Here is a 16,677-nt window from a genome sequence, read left to right as displayed (position 1 = left end):
CATAGAAACAATAATTTCATTAAAGAGAATGAGAATACTGAAACAACATATCAAAACCTGTGGGATATAGCAAAAGTAGTGATTAGAGGAAAATTGTATCTCTAAATGCTTACATCAGTAAAATACAGAAAGAGCAAACTAATGAATGGGGTATACAATTAAGAAAAACTAGAAAAAATAACAAATTAAAAATCCCCAATTAAACACTAAATTGGAAATCCTAAAAATGAAAGGTGAGATTAATAAAATCAAGAGTAAAAATCATCGAATTAATAAATAAAACTAAAGAGTTGGTTTTATGAAAAAACAAATAAGCAATTGGTTAATTTGATTTTTAAAAAGTCAGAAAACAAGATCACTAGTATTAAAAATGAAAAGAGTGAATATATCACCAACTAAGATCAAATTAAAGCAATTATAAGGAGTTATTTTCCCCTATTATATGACAGCAGTCTTCTTTTAATCCAGTGACACTGGTCTTCTGGCTGTTCTACAGGAAGCCTTCTCCAACACGTCTTATTTCCAAGGTCTTCTCTCTTTTAATTACTTGCTATTTATATCATTTTGTATATATTTGTCTGTATATTGTTGCCCCTCCCCCCACATTAGATTGTAAACTCTGAGTTTACATAGTAAGAATCCTTCATAAACGTTTTGTTGATCAGCACATATATAATAGGTGCTTAATAATGCTTGTAGATTTCATTTCAAAAGGCAGAGGAATCACAGTTTTGGGTGAAAAGAGATTTACCTATAGTCATATAAAAAATGCTCTAAATTACTATTGATTAGAAAAATCCAAATTAAAACAACTCTTGAGCTACTGACTCACACCTGTCATATTGGCTAATATGACAAAAAAGGAAAATGATAAATGTGGGAGAGAATGTAAGAAATCTCCACTGCTAGTGGAGTTGTGAACTGATCCAACCATTTTGGAGAACAATTTGAAACTATGCCCAAAGGGTTATAAAACTGCATACCCTTTGATCCAACAATAAATACCACTAGTAGGTCTGTATCCCAGAGATTAAGAAAAAGGAAAGGGACCTGCTTGCACCAAAATATTTACAGCAGTTTTCCGTGATAGCAAAGAATTGGAAATTGTAGGAATGTCCATCCATTGGGGAATTCTATCAAGTTGTGGTATGTGATCGTAATGGAATAAGCAGGATGATTTCAGAAAAACTTGGAAAGACTTACATGAACTGATACAAAATGAAGTCAGCAGAACCAGGAAAACATTGTAGTAAGAGCAATACTGTACAAGGATCAACTGTGAATGCTGTGAATTATTTAGTTCTTAGTAATACAGTGATCCAAGACAATTCCAAAGGACTTGATGATGAAAAATGCTATCCACCTCCAGAGAAAGAACTGGTGGAGAATGAATGCAGATCGAAGGATGCTGTTTTCACTTTTTTTTCATGGATTTTTGTAACGGGGGATGTCTGTCTTCTTTCACAACATTACTAACATGGAAATGTTTTGCATGACTGCACCTGCCCCTATATCAAATTGCTTACTGTCTGGGAGAAGAGGAAGGGAGAGAGAATCTGGAATTCAAAATATTTTTTAAAAAGCAATATTCAAAATTGTTTTTACATGTAGTTGGGGACAAAATATTTTTCAAAAAACAAAATGGAGATTTACAAATAGGCTCTAATTGTGTTTCAGATGTATTCAAAGGTCCTATGAGGTAACAAAAGGTCCTAAGTGACAAGTCCCCCAACAAGACTTGCTGAGTTGGTTTTGTACAATATGATTTTGTACCTTCCAAAGCAATTCTTTGTATCAAGTTTTTTGGGTATGTTATTCCTCCTTCTAGACTGGAAGCTTTTGTAGAGCAGGAACTGTTTGCTCTGGTTTAATCCTCTTGCCTTCATCCCTAGAATCACAGGATTGAAAATGCACCCATCATGGATTATCTAGTCCACCCTGATTTTGAAGATGAGAAACCGAGGCCCATTAAGACTTGTCCACGGTCACACTGGTAGTAAGGGGCAGAGCCACTATTCCATTCTCCTGCCTCCAAATCCGATGCTTTTTCCACAGTGCCTGTGAAATTATAAGTACTTTATAATATTAGTAGCATTATATCATATTAGGCATTAAAATGAAAAGTTTTTAATGACTTGGGGTTGACTGCCCTTGTTTCATTTCATGACATTCTCAGGAGAGCTGGAGTGCACTTTAAAAGTGGGGAAGCAGAAATCATGGGGATGAAGTTGACTGTAGAGCAGAGGACCTTACAAAAGAGGTGGGGGTGGCTTCTGTTGTATTGGAAAGCACTGCTCAACTTCTCTCCTGATGAAACAAGAGGATACAGAACTGTTAAATCTCAATCACCTCTCTGATGCTTCTTAGGAACTTAAGTCAATTGAAATGAGGATTGAGAATAAAGTTGACACTAGGGAATGCCCCTGAAATCTTAGTGTCCTAAACTGACCACTAGGTGGCTTGCTAAGTCTCAAAATCTTATGTTCTACTGTAAAAACAGAACCATTAACTCGAAGGGTTTAAGACCAGGGTATGTGCATAGATGTCTTAACTTGAATAAGGAAACAATTTTTAACCCTCACTAAACTTCAGCTTTGTAAAAACATTGTAAGCGATCCACAGGCTTCACCAGGCTGTTGGGGTATGTCACACAAAAGCTCAAGAAGCCTAGTACAAGTTAATTCATAAAATTGAGACTAGATCTTCTGAGGGTTAAGTGACTTGTCAAATATTTTATTTCCAGGGCACTTAAAAAAATGAGAAATGCCTGTCATCTGGCTCATTTGTGCCCCAGGCCTTACTTAGGCGAAATCAGGACATACCACCTGATTAAGAATGGGGATATACACCTATTTCTAGTACAAAGTTAACAGAATCAAGTTTCAAATAAAGAGGACTTAAGGACACCATGGCTGATGACAAATGAAGGACTTGAAACCAAAGGCCAACGTGCCCTTCTTGTACTAAAAATAGTTGTAGACAAAAGGGCAAGTGCTTTCCCTTCAAAGGCCAAAGCTTTGGGCCCATGTAACCGTGAAATATGACCTAGAGCTGTGCCCATGGAACCTCACTATACAACCAATTTTTCTTTTCCAGATTTAAATAGTTTCAGTTAAAAGCCAAAAATACATTATAGGAATTCAGATCACAGATCAGACCTATACACACTTTACATATCCATGAACCCTTCTGAGTATGAGCCAAACAGTATATGGCACAGCAAGTCACAAGAACCTTAGTATTCCCTCAACCCCACCTAGGCCCAAATTTTATCTGTTGTTTGGCAAGCTTCCCAAAAACCCACAAACCTGATAAAACTCTCATGGACTTTTTACGCCATTAACTAACGTAGATGGGATATCCTGCCAATCCCTTTTCCCAGGATCTAATTCAGATTTCTGAGACTCAGACTTAACAGTTAACTTGGCTACCATCTCATACTATGTTCAGCAAGATTTATATTAGCAAAGTCTTCCATTTCTTTTGTCCCCCATTGTGTGCTTTGAAAGACTAAGGTAAAATGATGTGCTTGTCTTGGCTTAAATGCAGTAGGACGCCCCCCCCCCATATAAACTCCAGTCCAAAACTATATCCCAACCCACCCACTTCTTAGTCTTGTTACAGATTTGGAATTTCTACACTATTTTTCATTATATACATATGCAATCACCATTAAGAAAACCCAGGAGTCATCTGTATGGTGCCAATTTTAAATAATTTTTATTCTCCAGGACAAGAATTGCATTTCCACTTGTTTACAGTACTGATAAAGTGCAATGTTGTTCACTTCTCTCCCCTCTGCACACATTCAAGTATTCAGAATGCCCAGATTTATACAGTAGCTTAAATGTTACTTTTAAACTGCCACTGCCTTGGCTACAAATTTTGAGTCCTTCAATTTTTGGAAAAGCTGTGTGGAATGCTCTTTCTTCTGTTGTTTAGTCCACCTCTTCAATGGTGGGTCCAGAAGAAGCACCTCCAGATGGGGCTGCTCCACCCCCAGGGAATCCACCAGGCATGCCTCCTGGCATGCCCCCTGCACTCTGGTACAGCTTGGTAATGATGGGGTTGCAGACCTTCTCCAACTCTTTCTGCTGATGCTCAAATTCTTCCTTCTCAGCAGTCTGTAACGAATAAAGTATTTCAAAAAGTAGATTCAGAATGTCTAAGACTAACTGGTGGGGATTGGGAGAAAGGGGTAAGGAAAAGATCTACTAAACAAAAATCTACCAAAGTTTTAGAAGATGGTCGCTCAGACATCCAAGGAAGGATCTTAGCCAACACAAGTCATGCTGCGACTTCTGGTGGAAACTACGAATGGTTTGGGCCAATACTATCATCACAGCGGCCATGGTTTTGTTGTTCGTATGTATGTTTTTTTAAAAACAGCTAGAGCCAATTAAGAAAAACTGGAAAAGAAGCCCCTGTGCTTTCTATGCTTGCAATCTCTGTAAACAATGTAAATAGAATTAGGAATACTCATAACTAATGTCATTAAATCACCAGATGAATTCAGTGTGGTTTAAACACTAAATTCAAAACTACAGTTAACTTTTGGCCAACACTAATATGCATGTTATTTCCCAGGACTTTGACATACCTGGTTCTTATCCAGCCAGTTGATTATTTCATTACATTTGTCAAGGATCTTCTGTTTGTCTTCATCACCAATTTTGCCTTGCAGTTTTTCATCCTCCACTGTAGCCTTCATGTTGAAAGCATAAGATTCAAGAGAATTCTTGGAAGACACCTTGTCTCTCTGCTTCTCATCCTCAGCCTTGTATTTCTCAGCCTCCTGGACCATACGCTCAATGTCTTCCTTGCTCAGACGTCCTAAACACAAGGAAATGTTTTTGCAGTTACAAACTACAATACTTCACTAACAACTGAAAATTAGGACGGCGCATAAGAAAAGCAGTGGTCGCTCAGACAGCCAAGGAAGGAACTTGGACCAACATTAGTTTTTAAACTTCTAGTGGAAACTACGAATGGTTTTGCTATCACTTTCATCACAGCAACCTCTTTTTTGCTTTTTCCTAACCATGCCGAGCCTTAATACTAACACCAGGGGTTTATTAACCAGTGTTTTAATCAGAAATTGGACATCCCTTCCTCCAGGTATTAAAATATCACTCCCCCAACACTTAAAATGAAAGATCGTGAAAAGCATTACCTTTATCATTGGTGATGGTGATCTTGTTCTCCTTGCCTGTGCTCTTATCCACAGCAGAAACATTGAGAATGCCATTTGCATCAATGTCAAATGTCACTTCAATCTGAGGAACACCTCTGGGTGCTGGGGGGATTCCTGTGAGCTCAAATTTGCCAAGCAGGTTGTTATCCTTTGTCATTGCCCTCTCACCTTCGTAAACCTTTAGAAAAATTAACACTAGTTAGCAGTAAGCAGCTTTACCATTTGCTAACCCCATCATACTGTGTACTCATGTAATGTATTTGTATTATTTACTGTATTATTTGTAATGCATTTCAGTGTCATTGGGTGGCACAAATAACAACCTGGCATGAACATACCTGAATAAGCACACCAGGTTGGTTGTCCGAATAGGTGGTAAATGTCTGTGTCTGCTTGGTGGGGATGGTGGTATTACGTTTGATCAGAACCGTCATAACTCCACCAGCAGTTTCAATTCCAAGAGAAAGAGGAGTGACATCCAACAGCAACAAGTCCTGCACGTTCTCAGATTTATCTCCAGACAAAATGGCAGCCTGAACAGCTAAGAAGAAAAAAAACATGTTTGGTAAAGAATATCAAAGTAAGACAAGATTTAACAGCATTGCCAGGCCTGTTCGCTCAGACATCCAAGGAAGGTACTTGGCCATCATCAGCAAGCTTCCGGTGGAAACTACGAATGGTTTTGGAACATTCATCATAGCGAACCTACTTGTGTAAAAATTACCCCTAAATTGGAAACCTAGTAGTACTAGTTTCAAGTAAAGAAATTACCTGCACCATAGGCAACAGCCTCATCAGGATTGATACTCTTGTTGAGCTCCTTGCCATTGAAGAAGTCTTGCAAAAGCTTCTGGATTTTCGGAATTCGAGTGGAACCACCCACCAGGACGATGTCATGAATCTGTGATTTATCTAGCTTGGCATCTCTTAAGGCCTTTTCCACAGGGTCCAGCGTACCACGGAAGAGATCAGCATTCAGCTCTTCGAAACGGGCTCGAGTGATTGATGTATAGAAGTCGATACCTTCATAGAGGGAGTCAATCTCAATACTGGCCTGGGTACTAGAAGAGAGGGTGCGTTTTGCACGTTCACAAGCGGTGCGAAGACGGCGAACAGCCCTCTTGTTCTCACTGATGTCCTTCTTGTGCTTTCGCTTGAACTCGGCAATGAAATGGTTGACCATTCGGTTGTCAAAGTCCTCCCCACCCAAGTGGGTGTCCCCAGCTGTGGACTTGACCTCAAAGATGCCATCTTCAATGGTAAGAATGGAGACATCAAAAGTACCACCTCCAAGGTCAAAGATCAACACATTTCTCTCAGCACCAACCTGTTAATCCAATGACAAGATTAGCTGAGGCAAAAAAATTGTGGAGACACGACATCAATCAAAATTCACAGCAGCCTACCTTTTTGTCCAAGCCATAAGCAATAGCAGCAGCAGTTGGCTCATTGATGATTCGGAGCACATTGAGACCAGCAATGGTGCCAGCATCTTTAGTGGCCTGACGTTGGGAATCGTTGAAGTAGGCTGGTACTGTGACGACAGCATTTGTGACGGTCTAGGCAAATAAGGTCAAGTTTAGCAAGTTGTTTTCTCAGCATTACTGGGTTAGCATATTACCGTGAAATTTAGGACACCTCAGGTTGAATAGTGGTTGCCACAAAATTACATGGCCTTAATTTACATCCTCATCCACAAAATTGGTATGGGCTTTTCAATTTCATCTGAAATTCTTTAGTTTGTTCTACAATGACCATTTAAAGCACTACCCAAATAAAAGTAATTAACAGTCAAATCAAGCTCGCTCAGACATCCAAGGAAGGTTCTTGCCATCATTAGGAAACTTCTGGTGGAAACTACGAATGGTTTTGGTACCAATATCATCACAGCAAGCCAGCCTCAGAATACCATATGACATAATATCAAATAGTTATTAAAATACACATACTAACACTTAGAAAACCTACCATAACTTGTACTTTTGACTAACTTTACAGGACTCATACTCAATATAATTTAGTCACAATTGCTTATTAGAAACGATTGTTAACTCACACCATAACCAATTTACTAATACTCAAGCTTTACCTTCCCAAGATAAGCTTCAGCAATTTCTTTCATCTTGGTCAAGACCATAGAAGACACTTCCTCTGGATAGAAACTTTTGGTCTCCCCTTTGTACTCCACTTGGACCTTAGGCCTGCCTGCATCATTCACCACTGTGAAAGGCCAGTGCTTCATGTCTGACTGTACAACTGCATCATCAAATCTGCGACCAATCAGACGTTTGGCATCTGAAACAAAAGGTTGATGAGGCCTTAGTTTTACATATTTCAATATAATTGAGCACCCCAACTTGGCCTATACCACACCTTTGAATTCAGTGATCTCAATCTAATTACTTTTCCTCACCTTTTGACATCGTATTTTTACCAGAAAGTTACACAGCAATCGCACTTCCTCTCCCAAGATATACTTAGTCCCCATGATTTGAGAATTTGTAATTTTTTCAATTAGTTTTACCTTCAATAAGAAATGCTATGTTGCCAAATGTTGTCTGTAACTATAAGGCATTTTACTCCTTTGTAACCAGGACAGGTTAAAAATCAATCTGAAATGGGACAGCTTGTGCTAGAAAAATATCCTTAAAATGAGGGTTTTGGGCATTTGCCCAGAAACTGTAAATGTAGTTACCTTAGTTGGTGCCTGGATTTGGAACCTTCACATTTTTTACCTTTGTCTTTTCTCAAGGTTTTATAACCAGCTAAGATTAGACTTACTAAAATTATGATGCCTCGTCATTTTAATTACTATGGTTTGATTTCTTACCAAAAACTGTGTTGGTGGGGTTCATTGCAACTTGATTCTTTGCAGCATCACCGATTAAACGTTCTGTGTCGGTGAAGGCGACGTAGCTGGGGGTGGTCCTGTTTCCTTGGTCATTAGCAATGATCTCCACTTTCCCATGTTGGAAGACTCCCACACAGGAGTAAGTGGTGCCAAGATCAATGCCAACTGCGGGTCCCTTCGACATGGTTTCTGCAATGATACAGGTTTATAAAAAAATATCAGTAATGCATCAGCACCTAAACCCCCTAGGCAAATAAATACCTCAACCTTGGCAGTTTTTTAAAATAAAACGCTATACGCTACAACATCGGGAGCAACCTCATCACCCCACAGGCAGAAGCATAAGTGCCAGAAAGGTTTTTTTGGCTGCGCACGTGGCCTGTGCCAAGAAAAGGAGGCAGGAGCTCCTCCCCACTTCCCCCTTACTCAAAAGAACAAAATGGCCTCAGTTATTTTTGATTGTTTCTCCTGAACTCCCCAGCCGCTGAATCTAAGTCAAGTTGCTTACTCCCTTTTTACGAACTGAGCATTTCTGACGGAAGCCGAACGGGCACAGCGAAAAGCCACGTGGTATACAGAACTACATTACCCGGCATGCAACCCGCGGCGCCCCCTGAACTCTAGCCACGCGGTCCGGGCGGAAAAAAAATCTCATTAGGACGTCCCCACCTTGACCCCGTGACGCCCGCAAAGGCTCCGGAACAAGTAAGTCCCACAAGGGCCAGCGTGTCCCCTCCCCCACCCGCCCCCGCTTGCAATCCCCTCCCTAACTGGTTCTCCCCCCTTTGCTTTCTGTTCCCCATGCCCCCCTCCAACCCCGCCCGCGTTCGACATTGCGGATTGCTTTGCGGCACGAATGAGAAAAAAAATTTTTTTTCTTAGCTTTAAAAACGGCAGTACGTTTTTTCTCCAGCGTATCTATCATAAGGTCGCCCCAAATCAGCCTTCTCTTAGTAGAAAATACACAGCTATATAAAAACCCCACAAGCCTTCCCAATAATTAAACTTACTCGATATTAAATGCACAATAATAAAGACTACAATGATGACAATGCACGTTAAGACTCAAGAAAACCATAAAAATCGTTTCTTTAGGCCTTACCTGGGGAACCGGGGGTCGTAGCTGACCGCTGTGGAGAAAGAAGGGCTGCTGCTGCGCTGAGTAGACCGGCTTCCGCCTGCCCCCCTGCCTCTTATACCCCCTCGCCGAACCTTCCAGAAAGGACCCGCCCATTCCGGATGTCCATCTTAGAGCTTTCGTCCAATAGATGACTGCGCCACCAGCTGCGGGACCAATGAATGGAGCCGTTCCCCTCCTCAGGCCGCGCCCCCTCCCTCTCATCCCGCCCCTCGTAGACGTGACGCGGATCCCTCCGCGTTCTCGAACCTTCATTTTCGCCCCCGCGGTCCGGCTAAGGAAGGGCGGGGGAGAGAATAGAAGGGAGAGGCGGAGCCAATGAGAACCCGCGCGCGGGAGCCCACAGTCTCTGGGGGAGGGGAGGAGAAAATGGAGCCTTGTCTGGTCTAGGAATCCAAGCATGCGCGCACGGGAATAAAAAGGAAGAAAAAAGAGTTGGGAGGCAACTGGGGAAAGAGCCAGTCACCCACCGAGAGTGGGCGAATCTTGGGGACCCCGACTGCAGCCGGGGCCCAGACTGAACCGGGAATGGGGGGATGGGAGGGAGGGAGGGGGAAGCTCTTCTCGGGAAGGGCGGAAGTGAAGAGGGAACAAAATGGTCGCCGGCTTTCGCCGGTTATCCCGGCTTCCTTTTCCTGACTGAGGTCGGGTTGCGCCTTCCCAGAGCCCTGGGCGTGCCGCGTTTTTTTCCTGCATTTTGGACCCGGGCGTTGCCTGGGCAGAAGAAAGAGTGCGCAGTGCCGGCCTTTCCTCCCTTCCCCCACCTACACGTGGTGGGATGAGGGCCAGGCTTCCGACCCCCGCTGGGCCCCACGTGGCGCCCCTCTTCCCCAGCCGCAGTATGTGTGTGTGGAAGGGGGGGGGAGGTCTTGTGGCGTACTGAGAGAGCTCTGCTGGGCACCAAAGCCCGGATGCCCGCCGTACCCGATCCCAGAGTCCCCAGGCCCCCACGCCCACGAAAGGACTTTGGAGGTCACCCACCCCACCCCCATCCTTGCGCCACTGAGGAGAAGGACCTCCGGGCACGCAGCAAGCGCCTCTTAAATCCAGTCTGGATCCTTCTAGACCGGCTCCCCCCCACCCTGGTCCTCTCTGGCTGATTTCCCCCATGTGGAAGCAGCTGCGGCCCGGCCTGGAACCTGACCCGGTCTTTTCAGTAACAGCCTGAGCTCTGCTTCTTAATGATGTTAAAGGGAAAGAAAGCCTGCCTCCCTTCCCCCCGCAGCCAGCCTTGTCCCCGAGGAGTTTTCAGTGACGGGCCCAGCTCGGCTCCCACCCACCCCCTCCCCCGCAGTTAGTTTTTTCTAGGTTCTAACCCAGGAGTCGACCTCTTCAGAGGACTCAGTTTCCCCCCAATGCCCCACGCCGCAGGGCCGTGGGGTAGCGTGGAAACACCCCAGAAATGACCAAGGGCCGTGCCCAAATTCGGTATCCTTAGCGTCATTTTCCGCGGGAGACCCCCTCCCCCAGCTCCTGTGCCAAAAGGTGCCTCCCTTTTTCTCTCTGTTCTACCCCATTCTTTCTCTCCTCGCCAGCGGGAACCCTAAAATGTAGGAAGGAGGGTGCCTGCTTGGCGGAGGGGAGGGAGGCAGACAAAGCCCGGGCTTGCTGCGGCTCGTTCCTCCCCAAGGCCCTCGCCTCAGTTAACCTCATGGTGGGGCAGAAGGATTTTCTTCTTGTCATGTCTATAAAATCCCCTTCCCTCGGCACTCTCCCCTGTGTTTAACCTTATTGCAAAAAACCTTTCCATTTCCACAGTTTCTCCTGCAGCTAGTTCGTAAATTTTAACACTTGGGATCTCGTCCAGCCCTTCTGTTTCACAAAGGAATGAAGTGAGATGCCAGAAGGTTAGGAGACTTGCCCAAGGTCACAGAGAGCGGGCTCGCTTTTCCCCAAGGGGACCTGGGATCTCGGGTTGCAGCATTTCTGACATCCCAACCTCCGCTTGCTTCTTTGGAGTGAGAATATTCAGGGTTTCCTCGTAAGGTGAGCAAGCAGAAGATGAGGCAGGAATCCCGAGCCGGGGCAGGGTCTCCTGAGGACAGCTGTGGAGCCCCTCGGGCAGCAGCCTGTCCTGTGAGCAGTGACGGAGCCGGGGACCCGGTTCTAGTTGCTTCCAGCTGTTGCTCGAACCTTGATTGTGTCCTTATTAACCGTAGTATTTCACTGTGGCCCAGCTGGGTACTGAACTTCCTCTCCCCTGGCCTCTTCTCAGAGCTGGCAACCAGCTCCGTACGTTCAGCTTCTGACAATAAGGCTAGACCCTGAAGAGGCCGAGGGCCTAGGACCATTCCCAAGGGCGAATCAAAACCACAAGTGGAAGCCACTAGTCCTTCCCTTTGTGTTTTTACGTTAAGGAAATTAGGTTCAACCTCAAGGGCAGCTTTAACATAGAAGAAGAACCTGCTGAAGGGGAACTGAGTAAAATGTGATGTAGAATGGGGAGAGCCTGCGGTGAAGTGTTGAAGAAGTTTGGGATTCATTTTAAGTATTATCCAGTCATGGGGTGGGGAGGGGGAGAGGAGTGTTAGACTAAAAAATAATCTATTTTACTCTGGAAATGATTCTGGATGGGAGCAATGAGCATTTAGCCACATTTCAATTAAGAAAAGTAAGGCTAAACTTTCAGCAATTTAAAATGAAGATTAGGCCATCTCTGAAAGTAAAGGAAACTAGTTTATGGGAATGTTGAGTCAGCAAAGGGTGTGGTTATTTTCTGTTTTTATACCAAGGAAGCTTTCAAAATCCAGCAAGATAGACTATTATGTTACAAACCTTTCTTTGTGGACAATGAAGGTTGCATGTCATTTGATCTATCAGTCCTGCCCTGAAGCCTGAAGATACAAAGGAAAGCCCAAGGCCACCATCCCTCCACTCTTATCAAGAATAAATTGTGAATTTGAAAGTTAACCAAAAGATTGATGTTTACATGTCGCCAAATACCTCAGGGAAATACAGTAGCTTATTTGATATCAGTCATAAAGAGTAAACAAACCCCTTTAGAATTATAAATCCTAATATGCACCCTCCAAATTACATCTTTAGTGTTTCATAACTTTATTAGATTCAGTATGTTACTGTTGATCATAGTTATCATTTCTGTATAGCATTAAAATGTATTACATACTTTAATCTGATCCACAAAGTAGCCCTGTGAGGTAGGTAGTGAAAGTATTATTGTCTCCATCTTACGGGAGAAAGCGAAGGTAGGAAGACCCAAGTCTTCTGTTTTTTACTTCCATGCTATCAAGACTTTTCCAGGTTAATTAAAAATTATTCCTTTTCACGAGCCCCACAATGTTGCCAAACTTGCCTTTCTTTCCATTTCTCACATAGGATTCACATGCATACTTAACAATCCCATTCTTTCTGATGAGATGGATGACTATCAGCCCTTTTCATTTACCCTGCTTCTGTACATCCTGAAGTCTCCTACATGGTTCAGTGGATAGAGTGTTGGACCAAGAGTCAGGAAGACCTGAGTTCAAATGTGGCCAGACATATTAGCTTTGTGACCCTGAGCAAGTCATTTAACCTTCATCTCAGTTTCCTCAAATGTAAAAAATTGGGGATAATAATGGCACCTACCTCCGAAGGTTCTTGTGAAGTGTTATTAAAGTACCTGGCATGTGGTAGGCACTTGATAAATATCTATTTCCTTCTCTCTGGTACTGTTGTCTTTTTACACGTAACCTAAGGAGTTCTTGGTCTTGTTATCAGTCCCATGGTGCACACTTAGGACTTCTGGACCTTTTCATCTGCCCCACAGTTGAAATTTCCTTTTTATGTTGTCTCATTCCTGTATTCCCCCCACCCCCTTCCCTGCCAGAGCATGAGCTCTTTAAGAATAGGAATTGTCTTGATTTTTCTGTTGGTGCTTAGCCCATAGTAAGCTCTTAATAAGTGTTTTTTCATTCATTCATTCATTTTATAAACATGGAAATGTGTGTACCATTTCCTTCTATTGAAATCAAACTCCTTAAAGGCAGGTACTGTTTTGTTTTTGTCTTTGCATACTTAGCACTTGGCATGGTGCCAGGCACATAATAGGCACTTTGTAAATGCTTGTTAGTTTGGTAGGAAAAGAAGTAAAATGTTTGGGAGATTATGGTGCAGTCAAAAGAGCCTGGAAATATGAGTTCAAACCCCAGCTCTAAATGTATGACCTTGAACAAATTATTTAACATGTCTGGGCTCCAATTTCCTCATCTGTAAAATGAGGGAATTGGATTAGATGGACCATAAGGTCCCTTCCAGCTCTAGAGCTGTGATCCAGTAAAGAAAGGTCTTACCACTGTTCAGAGACCAAAAGTGTTCCATTTCATCATATGTGAGAAGGAATCCCAGGGAAATGTGGATGCAACTTGTACTGATATTTTAACTTTCTAACTAGTCAGCTCTACTGGAGGACAATATATATTATGGAAATTCACAGATAACCCAAAATTTTTTCATTTTAGCTGATGGTTCCAACCTCCTCCATGATGTCTTATCTGTCCTCTGTGTATTAAAGGGATTCCACAAATATTGAGGGATTGATTTGGGTAGAGCTGCTCAACTGTAAACTGTATTGATTTCAGTTTCTATTCGTTTAATTTACTCTTCCCACACTCAAGTAGAGGCATCAAAGAGCAATGAAATAGAGATCAGCAGAGAGAGGAAGACAAATCAGCCTAAATAATTGGAAAAACACCTATAGACAACAAAAAGTTTTCTCAGGCATTTGAACTAGAGAACAGAAAAGGAAAATTGCTATTTTTAATAGTGTTCTGTCCTTATAAGGAAAATTCTTCACTTTCAGTAAAGTCTTGGGTGTGTGGAATGGGAAGAGTGTGGTGATGGAGGTATGCTAGAGGCAAAGGTCCTGAGACTTTAGGAAGTTGAAGTAATAGGAGACCATGATGTTTAAAGGGAAGAAAAATTGAGGTAAAGAAAGAGACTGTGAGCTATGTAGTAAAGTAACTGGAGGAAGTGACCTTGAGGACTATGGATAATAGTCAACAAGCATCTGGATAAGATGGAGTAAATTCTGAAGGATGCAAAGTGTATGTTGAGTTTGAAAATGGCAGTGGGGAGCAAGGAGTAAGGCACCTTGTCTAGGGCCTTAGAGAAGATGCCAAGATGGTGGCCAGTTTCAGTGAGCGCCAGAGGATGGAACAGATGAGAGGAAGACATGGATGACAATTTAACATTAATTATCAATTTAACAAATAAATAATATCAGAGGGTTACAAGAAAGCGAGGAAAATAGGACCTAGGGCTTATTTATAGTTTCACTGTTGTTCTTTCTCTCCTCCATCCCTCTCCTTTCACCCAGTTTCTCATCCCAAATGTTGCAGAGTGATGTGTCAGGGGCAGTTCACACTCTTAGAAAGGCATGGTCAGAGAGAGGAGTGTGATGGCCTTGGAACAGCGTATATGACAGAATGAGGGCATATCAGACATATGATGGTGAGTGGTGGGTAAAAAACAGCCCTCCTGTGACATTTAGGGCAAATCTGTAGGTAATTTTTATTTGGGGCTCTGGGACCATCTAACCTCTGTGGTGCCTTGTGGTTCTAAGTTTATGATCCTTTTAGCTTTATCTGGATTTTTCAACAACATCTGAAAACTACTGTGTCCCAAACTGAGTTTCCCCTCTAAATCTCTTTAACTGCTTTATTTCTATCAGTGATTCCATGTTGAACACTTTGGGGTTATCTTTCATTCTTCCTTTCTTTCAAACACTTCCCAAGCCCTGCCTATTACACCCCCACAATCTCTTTCACATCTGTTCCCTCTCTTTTCTCATTGCCATACTTCAAATATACCCCTTTAGACTAGACTATGGCAATAACCTCCTTATTGTTGCCTCCAATCTACCTTCTTCAGGCCACTACCAGACTAATCTTCTTTATGATCTATCTTCATGTGACTCACCATTTTGCTTGCAACTTTTCAGTGGCATCCTATGCACATGATGTAACGTTCAAATGGTCTTCAAGGCCCTCTCTGATCCTTTACTACCCTGCTTTTCCAACCTTATCTCATATTTGTTCCCTCTTTGCAATTTTTTCTCTGGCCAGCTCAATTGTGTTACTTACTCTCTGTGCCTCCCACACGCTGGTCTTTCCTGATACTAGTCATTGTTCATGCTGTTGTTTAAGCCTGAAATATCCATCCCTCTTAGCTAGTTTATTTCCTATCTACCCTTTAAATGCCACCCACCCTCAAATGCCTCCTATTCTTTCTTCCTCACCTCCCAGAATCTTTTGTTGGGCACTTCCTTCTTTAATTCACTTACCATCCACTATCTTTATCATAGTCATCTAGTACTAAATTTTGTCTCAGAGGACCTGTGTCCGAATCCTAGATATGCCACCTTGGGCAAATCACTTACACTCTCTGGGCATCAGTTTCCTTCCCTGTAAAAGGAAGAGGTTAGACTAGATGACCTACCTCCAAGGTCCCTTCTATATCTAAGTCTGTGATCTTATGTTTATAAGTTATGCTACTACAAGACAAGGTCCTATGGGAGCTGGTACAGCATTGTGCACACCGTATAGACTTAATGTTTTTGAATGAATAAATGAATGTTGTTAGTTTTCAGGCCATATGAGAAGGCTTTTAGTCTCTCTGAAACTGTTTCTTAATCTAGTGAACGGAGAAGATATTCCATCTATCTACTTTCTCCTGACCTGATAGTGGGTTGTAGAAATTAATCTTTTCATGTTAAGTAAATTCAAGGAATGGCTTTATTGTTTTTGTAATATCCCTGGCCTTTGCTGGACTTCTACAGTGTTTAGTGGGGAAAGGAAGCTGAGGTCATTACTCTGGAAACCCAGACTTCCAATTTTATTTTGTAAATAAATTGTATTAAGTTCATGTAGTTTGCAGACACCTGAAAAGTTAATTAGGGCTAGACCTCCTCCTGCCTTCCCATATCTGAAATGCAATTTTGTGTTGTGCTATCTTATCATGTTTTTTGTTTTGTTTTGTAAATTGATCATGTTCAGTCATTTTCAATCATGTCTCACTCTTTATGAGCCCATTTAGGATTTTCATTGCAAAGATATTAGAGTGGTTTGCCATTTCTTTCTCCAGTTCATTTTACAAATGAGGAACTGAAGCAAACAGGTTTAAGTGACTTGCCCAGGGTCTCACAAGTAGTATGTGTCTAAGGCCAGATTTGAACTCCGGAAGATGAGTCTTCCTGACTTTAGGCCTAGCATTCTATCCATTTCAATACCTAGCTGCCCTCAGATTAACCATATTCTAGTCTATTTCAGTCCTTCAGTTATTCATTTGAACAACAGGGCTGATAAACACTTTTCCCAATACAATTTATATGAACTGCAGACTCTCCTACTGCATCATCTTTATTTTTTTTTTAAAAGCTATTGATTCAGAAGAATCAAATAAATATTTGGCTTCCATATTGCTCAAATACAATCCCAGACACACTAAACACTATCAAGTAAGAGAGGAATAAATTCAGTTTAGCAAAAGAAATGA

At 42.3% G+C, this 16,677-nt stretch overlaps 1 protein-coding gene and 3 non-coding genes across 4 annotated transcripts; all 4 read right to left on the bottom strand.

Annotated features, from left to right (window-relative positions):
- Positions 1-3,696: 3,696 nt before the first annotated feature.
- On the bottom strand, positions 3,697-9,352 carry HSPA8 (heat shock protein family A (Hsp70) member 8). The gene is made up of 9 exons (XM_072612906.1): positions 9,148-9,352; positions 8,025-8,234; positions 7,284-7,489; positions 6,601-6,753; positions 5,966-6,521; positions 5,533-5,735; positions 5,174-5,372; positions 4,601-4,833; positions 3,697-4,124 (listed from the first exon to the last, which is right to left on the bottom strand). Exons 2-9 carry the CDS (start codon positions 8,227-8,229, stop codon positions 3,939-3,941), a joined length of 1,941 nt encoding a protein of 646 aa, XP_072469007.1. The 5' UTR covers positions 8,230-8,234; positions 9,148-9,352; the 3' UTR covers positions 3,697-3,938.
- Positions 4,249-4,348, bottom strand: LOC140509446 (small nucleolar RNA SNORD14). The gene has a single exon (XR_011968760.1). It is a non-coding gene; the product is annotated as a small nucleolar RNA SNORD14 (small nucleolar RNA).
- Positions 5,809-5,897, bottom strand: LOC140509448 (small nucleolar RNA SNORD14). Its single transcript, XR_011968762.1, has one exon. It is a non-coding gene; the product is annotated as a small nucleolar RNA SNORD14 (small nucleolar RNA).
- LOC140509447 (small nucleolar RNA SNORD14) lies at positions 6,997-7,087 on the bottom strand. Its single transcript, XR_011968761.1, has one exon. It is a non-coding gene; the product is annotated as a small nucleolar RNA SNORD14 (small nucleolar RNA).
- Positions 9,353-16,677: the final 7,325 nt, after the last annotated feature.

This window comes from Notamacropus eugenii, chromosome 5 (assembly GCF_028372415.1).
Source record: "Notamacropus eugenii isolate mMacEug1 chromosome 5, mMacEug1.pri_v2, whole genome shotgun sequence".
NCBI lineage: Eukaryota > Metazoa > Chordata > Mammalia > Diprotodontia > Macropodidae > Notamacropus > Notamacropus eugenii.
This window is presented reverse-complemented; position numbering and strand designations above follow the sequence as displayed.